The following is a 15,092-nucleotide window of genomic DNA, read 5'->3' as shown; positions in this document are numbered from 1 at the left end:
ACACCACTAGAGCCCATTGCTTTATTAATCATCAGCAATTGGATGTCAAACAGTTGGTAATTTTGACATAAAGAGGAAATCTGCAAAAAAAATTCATTAGTAGCAAGGGATCTTTTATATGCACCATGCCACAGACAGGATAGCAAATATTATGGCCTTTGATATACTAGTCGTGGTGCACTGGCTGGAACAAGAAATAGCCCAATGGGTATGTGTCCCAACCCCTGCTAAAAATATACACAAAAATGTTTGGATTCTGCAAGGAATATCATTTTATAAATGCTTATGGTTTGTACTTGTGAAATTTTTTATTGTGATTGGTCCCCAAGAATAGGGTGTACACTACCAAATCAAATCCCATAGACGACAATAGTAACATATACGGCTAAAACTCCTACCTGCAACGTATTAACCGACATAAACGCCACGGATATAAATACTACCACCCCTTACACTTAAAGTGAATCAGAAAAAAATGGGGGTCAAGCTGCTCGTTTCTGAGATAACGGGTAGCGTCTATGACTACCCTAGTTTCGCACAAAATTTGAGTGACAAGGCTACTGACACATTGGTACTAGATGAAATAAAATTGCACATTTATTTTACCCAGAAAACTATTTTTTTACAACCAACACACTCACATTTATAACCAATGGATTGTGGTGTTCACTTCTCTATCAAAGTTCGGTGCACCTCGAACTTTGACCCAGCCGGAAGTTATTTGGTATTGTACTACCAGAAAGATCAGACGAAAAGACATGACAGCTGCTGGTGTGAAATGAAATATTTGGCAATGCTTGGTTTTAACTTTTATTACACTAAACCTGGTTTTCATAAAAAATTATATTGGGTAGCCTAACCTATTTATATTATTTTATTTCTGCACAATTTTACTGTTCCATGAAAATGGTCATTTGTAACCATTTGCATGTTGGTCAAAATTCATTTGTTTGTTTTCATAAATGTAGTTATTTATTTAATAAAATGTTTTTCAACTATGTCTTTATGTTAATATACACCTTAGTTTAGGTAACAAAACAATTTGTTTTATTATCTTCAAACCACAATTGCTCTTCTTTCCTCCCATTTTTATGACACATTCAACGTATCAGTTTTGTTTGCCATCAGTCCTCATCCGCTGCATGCCCAAAGTTCCAGTAGATGTCATTTGGCCATTCACCAGTCAGTATTACATGTAGCTCAAGTTCTAATAGACGTCATTTGGCCATTCACCAGTCAGTGTTACATGTAGCTCAAGTTCTAATAGACGTCATTTGGCCATTCACCAGTCAGTGTTACATGTAGCTAATAGACGTCATTTGGCCATTCACCAGGTAATGTTACACGTAGCTCAAGTTCTAATAGACGTCATTTGGCCATTCACCAGTGAGTGTTAAATGTAGCTCAAGTTCTAATAGACGTCATTTGGCCATTCACCAGTCCGTGTTACAGGTAGCTCAAGTTCTAATAGACTTCATTTGGCCATTCACCAGTCGGTGTTACATGTAGCTCCAGTTCTAATAGACGTCATTTGGCCATTCACCAGTGAGTGTTAAATGTAGCTCAAGTTCTAATAGACGTCATTTGGCCATTCACCAGTCCGTGTTACAGGTAGCTCAAGTTCTAATAGACTTCATTTGGCCATTCACCAGTCGGTGTTACATGTAGCTCCAGTTCTAATAGACGTCATTTGGCCATTCACCAGGTAATGTTACACGTAGCTCAAGTTCTAATAGACGTCATTTGGCCATTCACCAGTGAGTGTTAAATGTAGCTCAAGTTCTAATAGACGTCATTTGGCCATTCACCAGTCCGTGTTACAGGTAGCTCAAGTTCTAATAGACTTCATTTGGCCATTCACCAGTCGGTGTTACATGTAGCTCCAGTTCTAATAGATGTCATTTGGCCATTCACCAGTGAGTGTTAAATGTAGCTCAAGTTCTAATAGACGTCATTTGGCCATTCACCAGTCCGTGTTAAATGTAGCTCAAGTTCTAATAGACGTCATTTGGCCATTCACCAGTCCGTGTTACAGGTAGCTCAAGTTCTAATAGACTTCATTTGGCCATTCACCAGTCGGTGTTACATGTAGCTCCAGTTCTAATGGACGTCATTTGGCCATTCACCAGTCAGTGTTACATGTAGCTCATTCTAATGGATGTCATTTGGCCATTCACCAATCAGTGTTACACGTAGCTAAAGTTCTAATTGACGTCATTTGGCCATTCACCAGGTAATGTTACATGTAGCTAATATGTCATTTGGCCATTCACCAGTGTTACATGTAGCTCAAGTTCTAATAGATGTCATTTGGCCATTCACCAATCAGTGTTACACGTAGCTGAAGTTCTAATGGATGTCATTTGACCATTGACCAGGTAATGTTACATGTAGCTCAATTCTAATAGACGTCATTTGGCCATTCACCAGTCAGTGTTACATGTAGCTAATATACGTCATTTGGCCATTCACCAGTGTTCATGTAGCTCAAGTTCTAATAGACGTCATTTGGCCATTCACCAGTCAGTGTTACACGTAGCTCAAGTTCTAATAGACGTCATTTGGTTATTCACCAGTCTGTGTTACACGTAGCTAAAGTTCTAATAGACGTCATTTGGCCATTCACCAGTCCGTGTTACATGTAGCTGAAGGTCTAGTCGCACAACTTGGATGTGAACAGATTATAGGAGAAATGGCAAAGATTTTTCAATCTGGAAGGAAGGAAATGTTTTATTTAACAATGCATTCAATACATTTTATTTAGTTAGATGACATATGGTCAAGAACCACACAGATATTGAGAGGAAACCCGCTATCGACACTTCATGGGCTACTCTTCAATTAGCAGTAAGGGATCTTTTACATGCACCATTCCACAGACAGGATAGGACATACCATGGCCTTTGTTACATCAGTCGTGGAGCACTGGCTGGAATGAGGAATAGCCCAATGGGTCCACTGATGGGAATCTTTCCAAGACTGACCATGAATAAAGCAAATACTTTACCACTGGCCTGCATCCTGTCCCATTTCAATATGGAACACAAGTGACCCATTTTTAAATTCTTAGTTCATTCACAAACTTGTGTTTAAAATCTGTTTTATACTGACTGCACAAAGTACTGTGCTAGTTACATCATATGTTGTGTTCAATGTGGAGTTCTGTTTTCACAATATGTTATGTTGTAATAAACACATCTGTTGAGCAAAAGCAGAAACAACTTAATGCAACTCTTTCACTTTATATCTGAAATAAATACAAAAAAGCACAAAAAACCTCACTGTATAACTATTTACATTGTTTATTTAATATTACAAAAAAGAAGAAAACCAAATCAAATAAAATCACAAATACATGTGTACGGTGATTAACTCTGTAATTAACTACATGTTTTCAAATAAGGACCACATGCAGTTTTAACACTTTATGCTCTTAAAATTTAAGAATTCTGCCTATCCCACCAAACAATACACCAATACACAAAAAGCTAATGCCAATTATAAAACTCTGCTCAGGAAATGTTAATGAGGCAGAACTAATAATGACACGGGAACACACAATACACTTAGGATTTATAAGCTTGAAAAGTAAAGTATTTTGACTGTGTTACTTCTCAAACCCTTTCCTTTCAACTTTCATAGAACTACATGTATAGTGAATCGGATCAGTGTTAAAAAAAACCCATAATTATTTCAACTAATTGTAGATCTGTACAGTGTGAAATGTAAAATATTAGTTTCTATGTTCCACTTTAAGTATATTCTAGTCATTCATACTGCATACAAACATCCACAATTATATTGTTTAATTGTATCTGCCACGTATAGCATTATGATGTCTTTATGTCTGGTATTCTTAAAGATAGGAGAATCCAAAATGTTTGTGCTATTAATGGGATCACGGAATGACATGACATTTAAAAGAGTAAATGTAACCAAACAGATTTCGAACTACTGCTTAATTCCTTCATGTTTTATACCAAACATCAGACACTGAGATAGAATTTAAACTACTCGGTTCCTTTGTTTTATTTTAAAATTTAATTATGAAGATGTGATATGTGCTGCACAAATATAAATATCTACCAAATGTGTCATTTGCTCGTTGTCTTTTTTTTTTTTTTTAAATTGGTTATTTGTCATTTTAAATATATATCTTGCAATTGCCATCATGGCGCTTTAGCAACAATTTAATGTGAGGATTTAAAATTGATTTGATATTTGTGACACAGTGTTATTCAATTCAAAACCGTGTTTACTGTGCCAGTCGCAATGTTGCACACATGTATTCGACCTTTCAAATGGGATTGTTTTAACAGTTATATATTAATTCACAAACCAACCCATGCCAATTTGAAGTTTGCTTTGTTTAACACCACCATTGGAGCACGTTGACAAAGTAATCATCAACTATTGGATGCCATGCCAATTTAAATGACAAAACACATTAATAATAAACTAATACTCGTAATAAAAATGGCAGGCTGTTGGTCCTTAAACAAAATAATTTAAATGTAAGACTTTGGTTTGTCAGAATTTAAGACGGACAAAAGACAATTGTAGAGGCAAATACAATGTGTTTTAGCCAAAAGAAAAAAAGTAATAATAAAAATAAAACAAAAGTGACAAAAGGGGCCCAAATTTTTAAAATTAGCTTTTTGAAACTTTTTAACTACATGTATTGGCATATTCATCATTAATTCATTGCTGGCTAGAAAACACTAGTTTAAATAGTGAAAGACTACTTCCAACACAATCCTTAGGATATATTAAAATAACACTGATATATTGACCCAGTATCCCATATAATAGTGTCCCATAGACACAGTTATTTCTGATATTGAGAATTGTGGTACAAATGGTAACATGGGTGAAGCTGCCATTCGTTGACGACTTAAAAGAGATCTGCACACATATCTAATTGATAATTGAGAACAACTGTTTATTGTAATTTAAACAAAGGTTCCGTCTTCAATAAGAACATTTAAAATGTTGGATCTATGCTTTCTTCTTATATTTGCATGAACAGATTTCTCCAAACACAGGAAACCAGTAAACCTTTAAAAAGTATTTGTGTAAATATATATATATATATATATGACCAAAATTAGCTGTTTAAAAGATAATACATTGTATCACATTCCATTTATGACCAAGCCAGCTTTGTACATAATCAGCTCATAGCTTATATTATTCTGAACTTAAAGGTATCGGTATTTTAGTAGCAAACACATTTTACTGTATTATTTACTACAACCTATATGGTAGCAACAAAAATAAATATAAACTGATTTTTGAAAATGAAGTGTCAATATGATCATCATAATAGGATGCCAAACCAAACTATACGTATCATAAATGGTAACAAACTAACCCGTATGAAATTAATCATATAAATAACACAAAGATATAGAAATTAGGATTTTTAAAAGAGCAACTGGAATAGTATCTATTCTGTATAATAAATATGCATCACGTTTCATCATCTGTGCAATTAAAAGTTAACAGATTAACTACTTATTCACCGTGTCCTCGTCGCACATTTCATAACATGCCAATATATTTAGCAGGACTAGCTCTGGGTGATCAGAAAATTTTGCCACAGTATCTCAAAAATGGAAAACCTATAACTATTTTCCAACAAAATATCAATTATTTCACAATTTTTTTTCACCAAATAAAAATCGCCAATTGTTCCTAAAATTCACAACTGGCGAATTTGGAGAGTGGCAGAGCTAGCCCTCTTTAGGGTAGAAACTGTGGCTTATACATGAAGTTATTTCCCTCCTCCAAATACTTCAATAATCCTCTTGTACATGACATTAAGACATCAAATACAGGGCTAGCTCTTGGTGAGCAGAAATATTTGCCAAATCATCTATCTAAACTTTAAAAAAATACAGAAATCCACAGGAAAAAACCAGAAGAGAAATTATTTGGCAAAATTAAAAAAATAAAATAATATAAATGTTTTAGTTGTTTTAAAACTTGCAACTGACAAATTTGAGAACTAGCAAAGACAGATCTGAAATGTTGAAATTTTGAGCTCACATTCAGTATTCTGTATTTAAAGCACTGCCTCGCAACAAATACAGAACATGCTGACATAATATTGACTTGACCTCGACAATAAACTTTCTCCAACCATTAGACTAAACCAGGTTTTAAAAAAAAATATATGCTGTAACCTTCAGGAATATTTTATATATAATATATATATATATACACACACATTCTTTAAACTTTATTTAAATAAAAATTTAAAACAAAACTGAAAAGAAAAAAACAGAAGAACAACGCAACCCACAAATTGCCTATCTATTGACCCAGAACAGGTATGGTTATTAGAGCAAAACATTTTTTGTTGGTTTAAAGATACCTGAAGGAAAAACTGACCTAGAGAGATTTAACTGTTGAAAAGTGTGACACTAAACATTTGATAAGATGAGCGAGAATAAAGCCAAGCTGAACGGTTATAATAGAGGGTGAAAACAACAATGTCTACAAGTACAATTATGAAGCTGCTTGTTCCTGTGCATGTGAAGAAGAAGAGTCTTGTGGCTTCATCACGTCTGGTAGTTCAGGTGGACTCGAAAGCTGTGCTATTTCCAAATTCTCCCATTCACCATCTACCAAAATCACAAAAAAAGAAGATAAGATTCAAAGATTCAAAGGCTTAAATGTTAAAAATAAAATGTAGGGAACCAAAAAGGAATTATGGGGCCATTTAACAATTACATAAAAGAAGCATTCTGAGAGTACCGCTAAAGCAACACATGTCCCCTATTGGGCCATACACATCTTTTTTTTTATCTCCCAAGGTCAAGGGCCAAGAGGTAAATCACTGAAAGTTGATCTGTAACAATACACAATAAGTCTATACACAAAATTTCAGATCAAAATTTTGAGGCACTGGGGGGGGGGGGGGGGGGGGGGGGGGGGGGGGGGGGGGGGGGGGGGGGGGGGGGGGGGAGAGAGAGAGAGAGAGAGAGAGAGAGAGAGAGAGAGAGAGAGGAGAGAAAGAAACATTTTTGTATCTCCAAGTTCAAGGGCCATAACTCTTGTGAAAAATGGGTAAATCTAGTTCAGGTATTACATCATGCCAATGTGTGAAGAAGGGTTGATAGGTGATGTCAATAAATATGACAATTATGGTAGTGGGTCTCTTAATGGTGTGGGAAGAAATATGCTGAGGTACTACAACCAATCTCTATCTCATGCTCAGAGGAATAATGACAGGAGTCTGTTACAGGGATGAAATATTGGATCCCTATATTTCACAATGTATCCAGGGACTAAAGGTCCACCGTCTTGGTTTCATCATAATAGATGACAATGCACATGGTTATTGGACTCTCTTGATACTTTGACAGCCGATGGTCCCAATTGTGATAACATGAAGATCTATCTTTTGTCAATCAAAACAATGAAAGTGTGCAATAACCATGCATACCAGAAGTAATTTCATGCTGCAACTGACTTATAGCAAAAGCAAATTACCTTCCTGTCTAAAAGCAAGACCAATTGTGGCTGGAGCTTGCGCTCTGGCTGTTGCTCCTGTGAAACCATAGTCACCTAAACTCTTATGATCATCTGACAAAGGCTGAAATTTAAAAAAAGAAGAAGAGAGAATACATTAAATATTATATAAAAGTAAGTAATTAATACATATATAAAAAAGGAGAAAATATGAATGACATGGCTTGTTCTTCACCACATCAGTAATTAGAATTTTGTAAAATGATAATTCATGTTTTACCCCAAGACCTGTTTTCATTAATTTGATTCTGTGTGCATTTCCATGAACACAAATATGCTTTTCCACATCTGCATTCTTTCAAGCGGATTACTATACAAAATTTTACATTGTTGGAGTGTAATTAATCGAGTGTATAAAAAAGATATGTATCGATGAACTCGCATTAATGGAAAACGGGCCTTACCCACAGCCACATAAAGACTGATCAGTACAGCAAACAACCTGTACAACCTGGGACAAATTACAAAATTAACTGATAAAACAATTAACAATTTCCTGTTATCTGACAGGTTGTATCAATAGTAGGCCTCTCCATTACAGGTAAGCAATGGGCTGGGGTTTTCTTCCACTTTGTACTTTAATTGTGATTATGTTATGGTATCGTGATAATATATAATTTAACATGAAATGTAAAGAGGAGAGAAAAAGAAGATGGAAAGGGAACAGGGTGCTAGATAGAGTATGAAAACTTATTTAGATGCATGTAACTGCTTTCCTTCTTTGAAAGTTTGCACGTCGTGTTATTAGTTATCTGACGAGTAATGGGTCTTGTGAATAATGGATTAATTTTTTGCTCCTTGATACGTAGGGAAAATGGTATATGGTTTTTAGAAGAAAAAAACAAACACATTTCATACCTGATCATCTTTGAAAAGCTTTTGATTTTCTGGCTCCACTTTGCACACACCTTCTATAATTTTCTTTACTTCACCTAGTGATGTCGTTTCTTTAGCGTCTGTGAAAATGGTTACCTTCTTTCGTCTGATCATTAAAAATACATCCTGCAAATAGAGCAAACACAGAAAAAAACTTAATACATTTCCAACAGCAACTTGTAATTATTAAAATAAATTGTTGATGAGGTAACAGCTATTACATCCTTACTCCATGCCATTCAATACAATTTCTATGTCAAAATATATTCTGTGAAAAATATAACACTGTTGAGATAGTCATGTGACTACTACTTTTAGGGAGTGCTCTCATCTGACCATCGGTCTTCCACTGTGTGGTCAATCTGCGACAGTTTGTTTGATGATGACGCCCGAAAAGCCTGTTGATGGTAGACAGGTGTACCCCAAGGTGCTGTGCAACTCTTGGCACACTCCATCCTGCTTCCAACACCCCAATGCTCTATTCCTATCATCTGTACTTAGGCACGGCATTTAAATAAAGTGATTAAGTGAGCATTTACAAAAATAAATCCAACTGTTCTAGCTTCTATTAAATTTCTAGTTAAAATTAATGTAAAACATATAATTAAGTTTTAAACCCATAACTACTCAAATAAAAAAAATTGAAAAAGAAATTCAGTATAAATAAACATATTTCTTTACAAATTACCATTAAATTATATAGATTAAATCTGTTTTAATACAGGGGTGGATACAAAATGCTAGAACAGCCAAAGTATGCAGCTTGAGTTGCATTTTCTTTGGAGTAAAATATAATACAGTACAAAGAGACTAAACGTAATAAACAAGTATAGGAGTGGCAGTCCTCTTTGTGGCAATACAAGAGGGATGAAATTTCCAGTAAAGGAGTGGTTGTACTCCTACAGACGAGGCACCAGATAGAGATCCATGGAATCATCCATTTGTTTGTCTCTTCCCATTTGAATCTGCACTGTGCAGACATGGCCCTGATCATGTATTACTGTTTTGTCATTCAAATTACCTTGGATAATCCATCCATTGCCTTAAAGTTACATTCTCTGGTTACCATATTATAATATCATGTACAAATGTGAAATACAAGCTCAAATGCACTTTTTAAAAAGTTGTGTGTGTTCACTATGAACGGATATCATCAAACGTATACGCTTGATTCGTCGCCTGTGCTGCCATAGCTTGGCAAAGCACAAACGACAGCCAGTTGTCATTTTCAGTTAACACGTGTGTTTGCCGATTTCAAATTGTAGGGTTCGTCTCAAAAAATTAAGAGAGAAATCTTGTGCTGTACGAAGAACGTTCAGTTGAGGATACGGTACTAGTCTTTAGTTAAAACCAGTTTGATCTTGACAACGTATTATCGACAGTCGTACCTTCCTATTTCAGAATTGATATTTTATAAAGTGTTAGTAGAACTTTCAAAGTTTAGTTTGTATACTAGTAACACATTAATCATGTATATATTTTTAAAATAAAATATACTAAAGTAGACAATGAATGTTTTCACTTCTTAATTTTACGTGTTAAAATCGACAAATTCAAATAAATATATATTATTTCGTTTGGAAAGGGTAAAGTTGATGGGGTGTGTGTGTGTGTTTAATGACATCAAAGATAAAGCATATTGATTTAATAATCATCCGACCCCATACAACCGTAAATAAAATGTGTTGAGTGCGTCGTTAAATAAAACATAGCCTATCCTTCCTTCCATCTGCTGTTGGATGTCTAACATTTGGTAATTTTGACATATAATCTTAGAGAGGAACCAGGTGCATGTGCAGGGGGAGGCTATTGGAAGTTGAAACCCTTACTTGCCCAAGCTTAAAAAAAATTGAAATGTATTTTTTGGGGGAGCATGGCCCCATATAAACTAGATTAAATCTAGACAATACTGAATATTGGGCACAAAAGATGATTTTTAATAATGACATTTTCCTGCGGTACACAGTAAATCAGGAAAATATGTTTGCTAGGTTTGTACTCGAATAAGAGTGGACATGAATATTTATGAGCAAAATGAAGCTGCATGTGCGACATATGTCTGTAAGGAGAAGCACGTGTGTGCATAGTTCATTCTAGCTTGTGTCTGAACCAGTAACAGCCAGATATTCGTGATTTAATTATTTACATAAATATATATTTTCCAAAGGTTTTCCAGTCTTTTTCTCTAGTTTTTTAACCTGGCAGTAAACTTGTTATATGAAAATAGATTGCGTTTGTTAGGAGTGGAATGCTTATGGAATTTATGAAGATTTGTTTATTTATGATGTACACAAAAAATAAAAAATAAAAAAATAAAAAATAAAAATAAGCCAGTTCCATGTAGTTTCTCGGTCAGCCTACAAGGCATTTTGGAGTGTTGTTTTATATTAAGAGGATGAGTTTTTAATCATATCTATTATACCACGAACCGGCAGTTTCTCGCTCAACAACAGTACCGTTTATTTATTTATTTATGTATTTATTTATTTATTTGGATTTTATTTGAATTGGCTTTTGCTATATTTTCATTGATGATTTATTTGCATATTTTCGACATGTGTATATCTGGTTCCAGTGTACACTGTTGCTCAATTTATCTATTTGTGTCCATTTATTTATATTTGGGTTGCCCAAATGCCCTATTTTTGGGTGGTAACCTTAAATTAAGCCGTGGCCAATTCAACCAATAAACACAATATTTTGAATTGTTATCTTTGATAACATATAGTCTTGAAAAATGTTACGTATATCGAACACAGTACCCTCTTCCTCTACCCCTAGAGCGTTACGTAATTAGTAACACACCCGTACATGTAATGTGTATGCCAACAGTGGCCACTGTCAAAATTTCAAGGCAAATCCCCCACTCACCTACCCCTGGAAAGGCGTTGTACCATACCTCTATGGATATAAATAAGTTTTGGAGATATGAGACGACCCCTTAATCAAGACAGTTAAATTTATTCAAAAATTGCGAAATATCACGTGATCTCTTGTTGGGGAATTCTATACTTGTGATAAGCCAATGAAAACCGAGAACGGTACGAGCCTGTCAAAAGTGTCCCACTTTCAAAATCACGTCTTTGTTTTTGACCTGGACAAGCCAGCGTAGTGAAACCAATGCGGAGTGCGGCGTCATATAATATATATGCACAAAACGTAATTGGATTTTCTGTTCTATATGCTTAAATAATAAAAATATTCCAGAAAAAAAGATTTAACCTATGCAGTTTGATGGTACTTTGTAAATAATTTTCTTTTTAATTTATACTGAACTATTTTCTACTTCAGTAAAATGTAATGTGTGTTTGTGTTGGTGCATGCACATGTGTTCGTTTAATTTGGATATTGTAAATGCTACAGCAGTAGTCTAGAATAAATATAGAAATAAAAATAAATCTGAAAAAACCCCCTAAACAAACATTTTACCAAAATATACAATGTACTCTTTTTTTAAAAATCATATTACAAAGCATAAAAACGTACTTATGGTTATTATGGTAATCTTTGGACGGGTATATCACCATGTAATTTTTGGTTTCAAGACTTTAGATCTGATCTGTTTTTATTTCATGTTCTATATCAGATCTGTAGTTCGCACCAGCACAGATGCGGTGTGTTTAGTCACATCTGATTCAGTGTCAGTGTCTTTCTTTTTTAACTTGCACTATACTTGGCAGACCCTAAAATCGATAGTCACCAAACGGACTATCTTTGTAAATGTTTTAGTCGCCTTTCACCACAGTTGGCCGAGCAACTGTTAATTTTCAACCCTGTCAATAGTAACAAGAAAAACAGTTATTTCTACACTATGCAGAATCATTGCTTATATGATCTGCTTCAGTCACTAATAAACACTGCATTATGATATTCCACAAAGAAAACTTGTGTGTGGTAAAAGTGCTTATCAATAATAAAAAAAAAAAATTCTGCGAGCTAAAAACAATGTGGTGTATATATGCAGTATATCCTTGTGTAATCGTGAACCGGTCTATTAATGGGAATTGGTTTCTGCACATGTATTTGCATTGTAATGTACAATCCATTTGATGAAATAATGTTTACCGTGTTCAATTTATTATCAAAATCAACCAACAAATGTTAATATCCACGCCACTTTCTGTTGTAATGCTTGTCATAGTCCGTTGACATTCTTCAGATACACCCGTTAACCAGGCTATTCTTTTTCAAGAGCGACGCGTGTCATGTGATATCACCAAAACCATATGCAATGAATCTACAAAGCAGACGAGAATTTGACCATGACAGCAGTGTAAGTTTGTTTAATATTACACGTTATTTAATATATTGTGTCGTGCAAGATAGAGATTGTGAATACATTTCCCATATTTTGAATGTCTCGCCTACTTGACTTGTCTTTTCCTCATTTGTGCACTTTGTTTTGGTGAAGGTTTTCTTAATTCAACTAAAGCATTCTAAAGCATTCTGATGTCTGGGATCACTCATATGTAGATTCCTTAAAAACAAGTCCTATGTAAATAGACCAGTTTATGGGGGTAGTCCGGTTCACGGTTGTCACAATAATCAATGATAAACTCGTTCATCGTTAATGCAAAGTTGGCTTTAAAATTATTAAATTTAGTAACCAGAACAAATTTAAAATGCTTTGAATAACCTATTACTATTTCTTTTTGTTAATTCCATATTACTAAAAGATGATCAAATACGAAATATATGTATTACCTATTTAGCATAGGCTTTATGAATTTTCGTAAGGTCCAAAACTAATTTTAAGCTAAACAAAAACTATTCATTTTATTTTATGTTTGTTGCCAACGACTGTGGTAACATTTTTGAAAGTGGATATCTGAGGTTTTATAAATTGAATTTATTTGAGGATAACATATATATTGTGCCATTTTTGGTTGTAAGAATAGTTAATGTTGTCCAAAGATCGTTAAAACGGGTATAATTTCTTATCCGATATATTTCGCTTACCATCTCCAAATCCGTGTAGGAACAACGACATCAAACGCCACTGGAGATAACGCATGCGCATATTCACAGTCATACTACCGGAAGTTAGAGGTTAGGACGCTCAGGCGTAGGCGGTTTCGGCCGTAGGGAGAGCTAGGTTTGTCCGGGGGGCTGCCCCCCCCCCCCCCCCTCGCCTTAGCAACACTAAGGTTACCAATACCAGTGTTGCACCTCCTTCAACTACTAAATATTTCCTGTGATGGGAACCCAACCTTTCCTACCAACCTCCCCTTCCTCCCCCACTGACTAGGGCTAATGTAAATAAGTATGAGACTCGGCCTTTTTTTTTTTAATTAGACCACCCGATCCAAAATGCTACCAAAAAAATTGGTTAAGTTTTATTATATTAGGAATGCGCACTAAAATTAATTAAAGTCCCATAATATATTATTTTGGCTGTAAAGTTTTAAAATTCTCCCCTATATTTCTGTCCCGGACCAGTTCACTGGCTATCCAGAGAACGGGCCTGGGATGGACATGCTTGAAACCCCTGTGGTATATAGCATGTAAATAAATATTGGAATAGAATAGTCATTTCGTACCATCATTTCGTACCATAGTCATTTCGTACCATAGTCCATTTTGTACCTTCTTTTTACCATCTCGTACCATAATGTTTGGTCATTTCGTACCATAGTGGTTTCATACTCTGTATCTTATTTTTGTCATGGTATGCCACTTCTTTTTATTGTTGACGAATAAACGTTGACATGTAAACATACCTTGTAAAGTGAGCAAAGGTTTAAATGAACATATGTATATTGCCACTGATGATCATTCATATGATACGAGACTCACCCCCCCCCCCATCTTATATAGGCTTACGTCCTTACCCACTGTCGACAGATTCTCTGCCTATGCTTGCCTTATTGCTGTTGGATAAACAATCGTTATAATCAAGTCACATCACCATGGCCTTTGTTTATTTTATAAAACCATAATTCGTTTGTTTATATCTTCGTGGGTAATTAAGGTTTTTCTGAGATCAGCTTGTCTCAGAAGATCTTGATATGTTATTCTAATACAAAGCGCTCGTTGGTAATTAATATAATGATGAACGGAAACGTTTGAAGATAAAAGTAATAAAAGTAATATATAATATTTTTCTTGTTATTTGTTTGTTTGTTTGTTTCTTTCTTAAGGGTGGGGCTTCAATAATATTTTTCTTGTTATTTGTTTGTTTGTTTGTTTCTTTCTTAAGGGTGGGGCTTCAATATAGCTGCATTAGCCTAATGTTTATTTATTAAATCAGTAATTCGACATTTTACTATCAATCAGTCAACTAAGCTGCACAATAAATTATTGAGGTACAAAATGACCAAGGTACGAAATGACCAAGGTACAAAATGACCAAACAGACATGGTACGAAATAACCATGGTACGAAATGACTAAGGTACGAAATGACCAAATAACTATAGTACGAAATGACCAGGGTACGAAATGGTAAAATTGGGAACGAAATGACTATGGTACGAAATGACAATGGTACGAATTGACTGGTTACCTTCACGGAACACATTCTTGACTTTTCAATTTATCTCCCTTAGACGTCCGCTGAAACCATTCGGAACACCTCGGCCGATTACGGATTATTAAAAAAAAAATCAGGGGTGCACATGACTGAAAAAGGATTTTACATGTTCCCAAAAGTATACTTTATTTAAACCCAAAATATCA

At 34.9% G+C, this 15,092-nt stretch overlaps 1 protein-coding gene across 2 annotated transcripts; it reads right to left on the bottom strand.

Moving 5' to 3' along the window:
- Positions 1 to 3,286: 3,286 nt before the first annotated feature.
- On the bottom strand, positions 3,287 to 13,511 carry LOC121368011 (elongin-B-like). 2 transcript variants are annotated; one of them, XM_041492520.1, is made up of 4 exons: positions 13,375 to 13,511; positions 8,398 to 8,541; positions 7,501 to 7,603; positions 3,287 to 6,629 (listed from the first exon to the last, which is right to left on the bottom strand). In XM_041492520.1, exons 1-4 carry the CDS (start codon positions 13,375 to 13,377, stop codon positions 6,514 to 6,516), a joined length of 366 nt encoding a protein of 121 aa, XP_041348454.1. In that variant the 5' UTR covers positions 13,378 to 13,511; the 3' UTR covers positions 3,287 to 6,513. The 2 variants fall into 2 exon arrangements, with proteins under 2 accessions (XP_041348454.1, XP_041348455.1); XM_041492521.1 differs by lacking the exon at positions 13,375 to 13,511 and adding an exon at positions 12,481 to 12,590.
- Positions 13,512 to 15,092: the final 1,581 nt, after the last annotated feature.

This window comes from Gigantopelta aegis, chromosome 3 (assembly GCF_016097555.1).
Source record: "Gigantopelta aegis isolate Gae_Host chromosome 3, Gae_host_genome, whole genome shotgun sequence".
Taxonomy (NCBI): Eukaryota; Metazoa; Mollusca; class Gastropoda; order Neomphalida; family Peltospiridae; genus Gigantopelta; species Gigantopelta aegis.
This window is presented reverse-complemented; position numbering and strand designations above follow the sequence as displayed.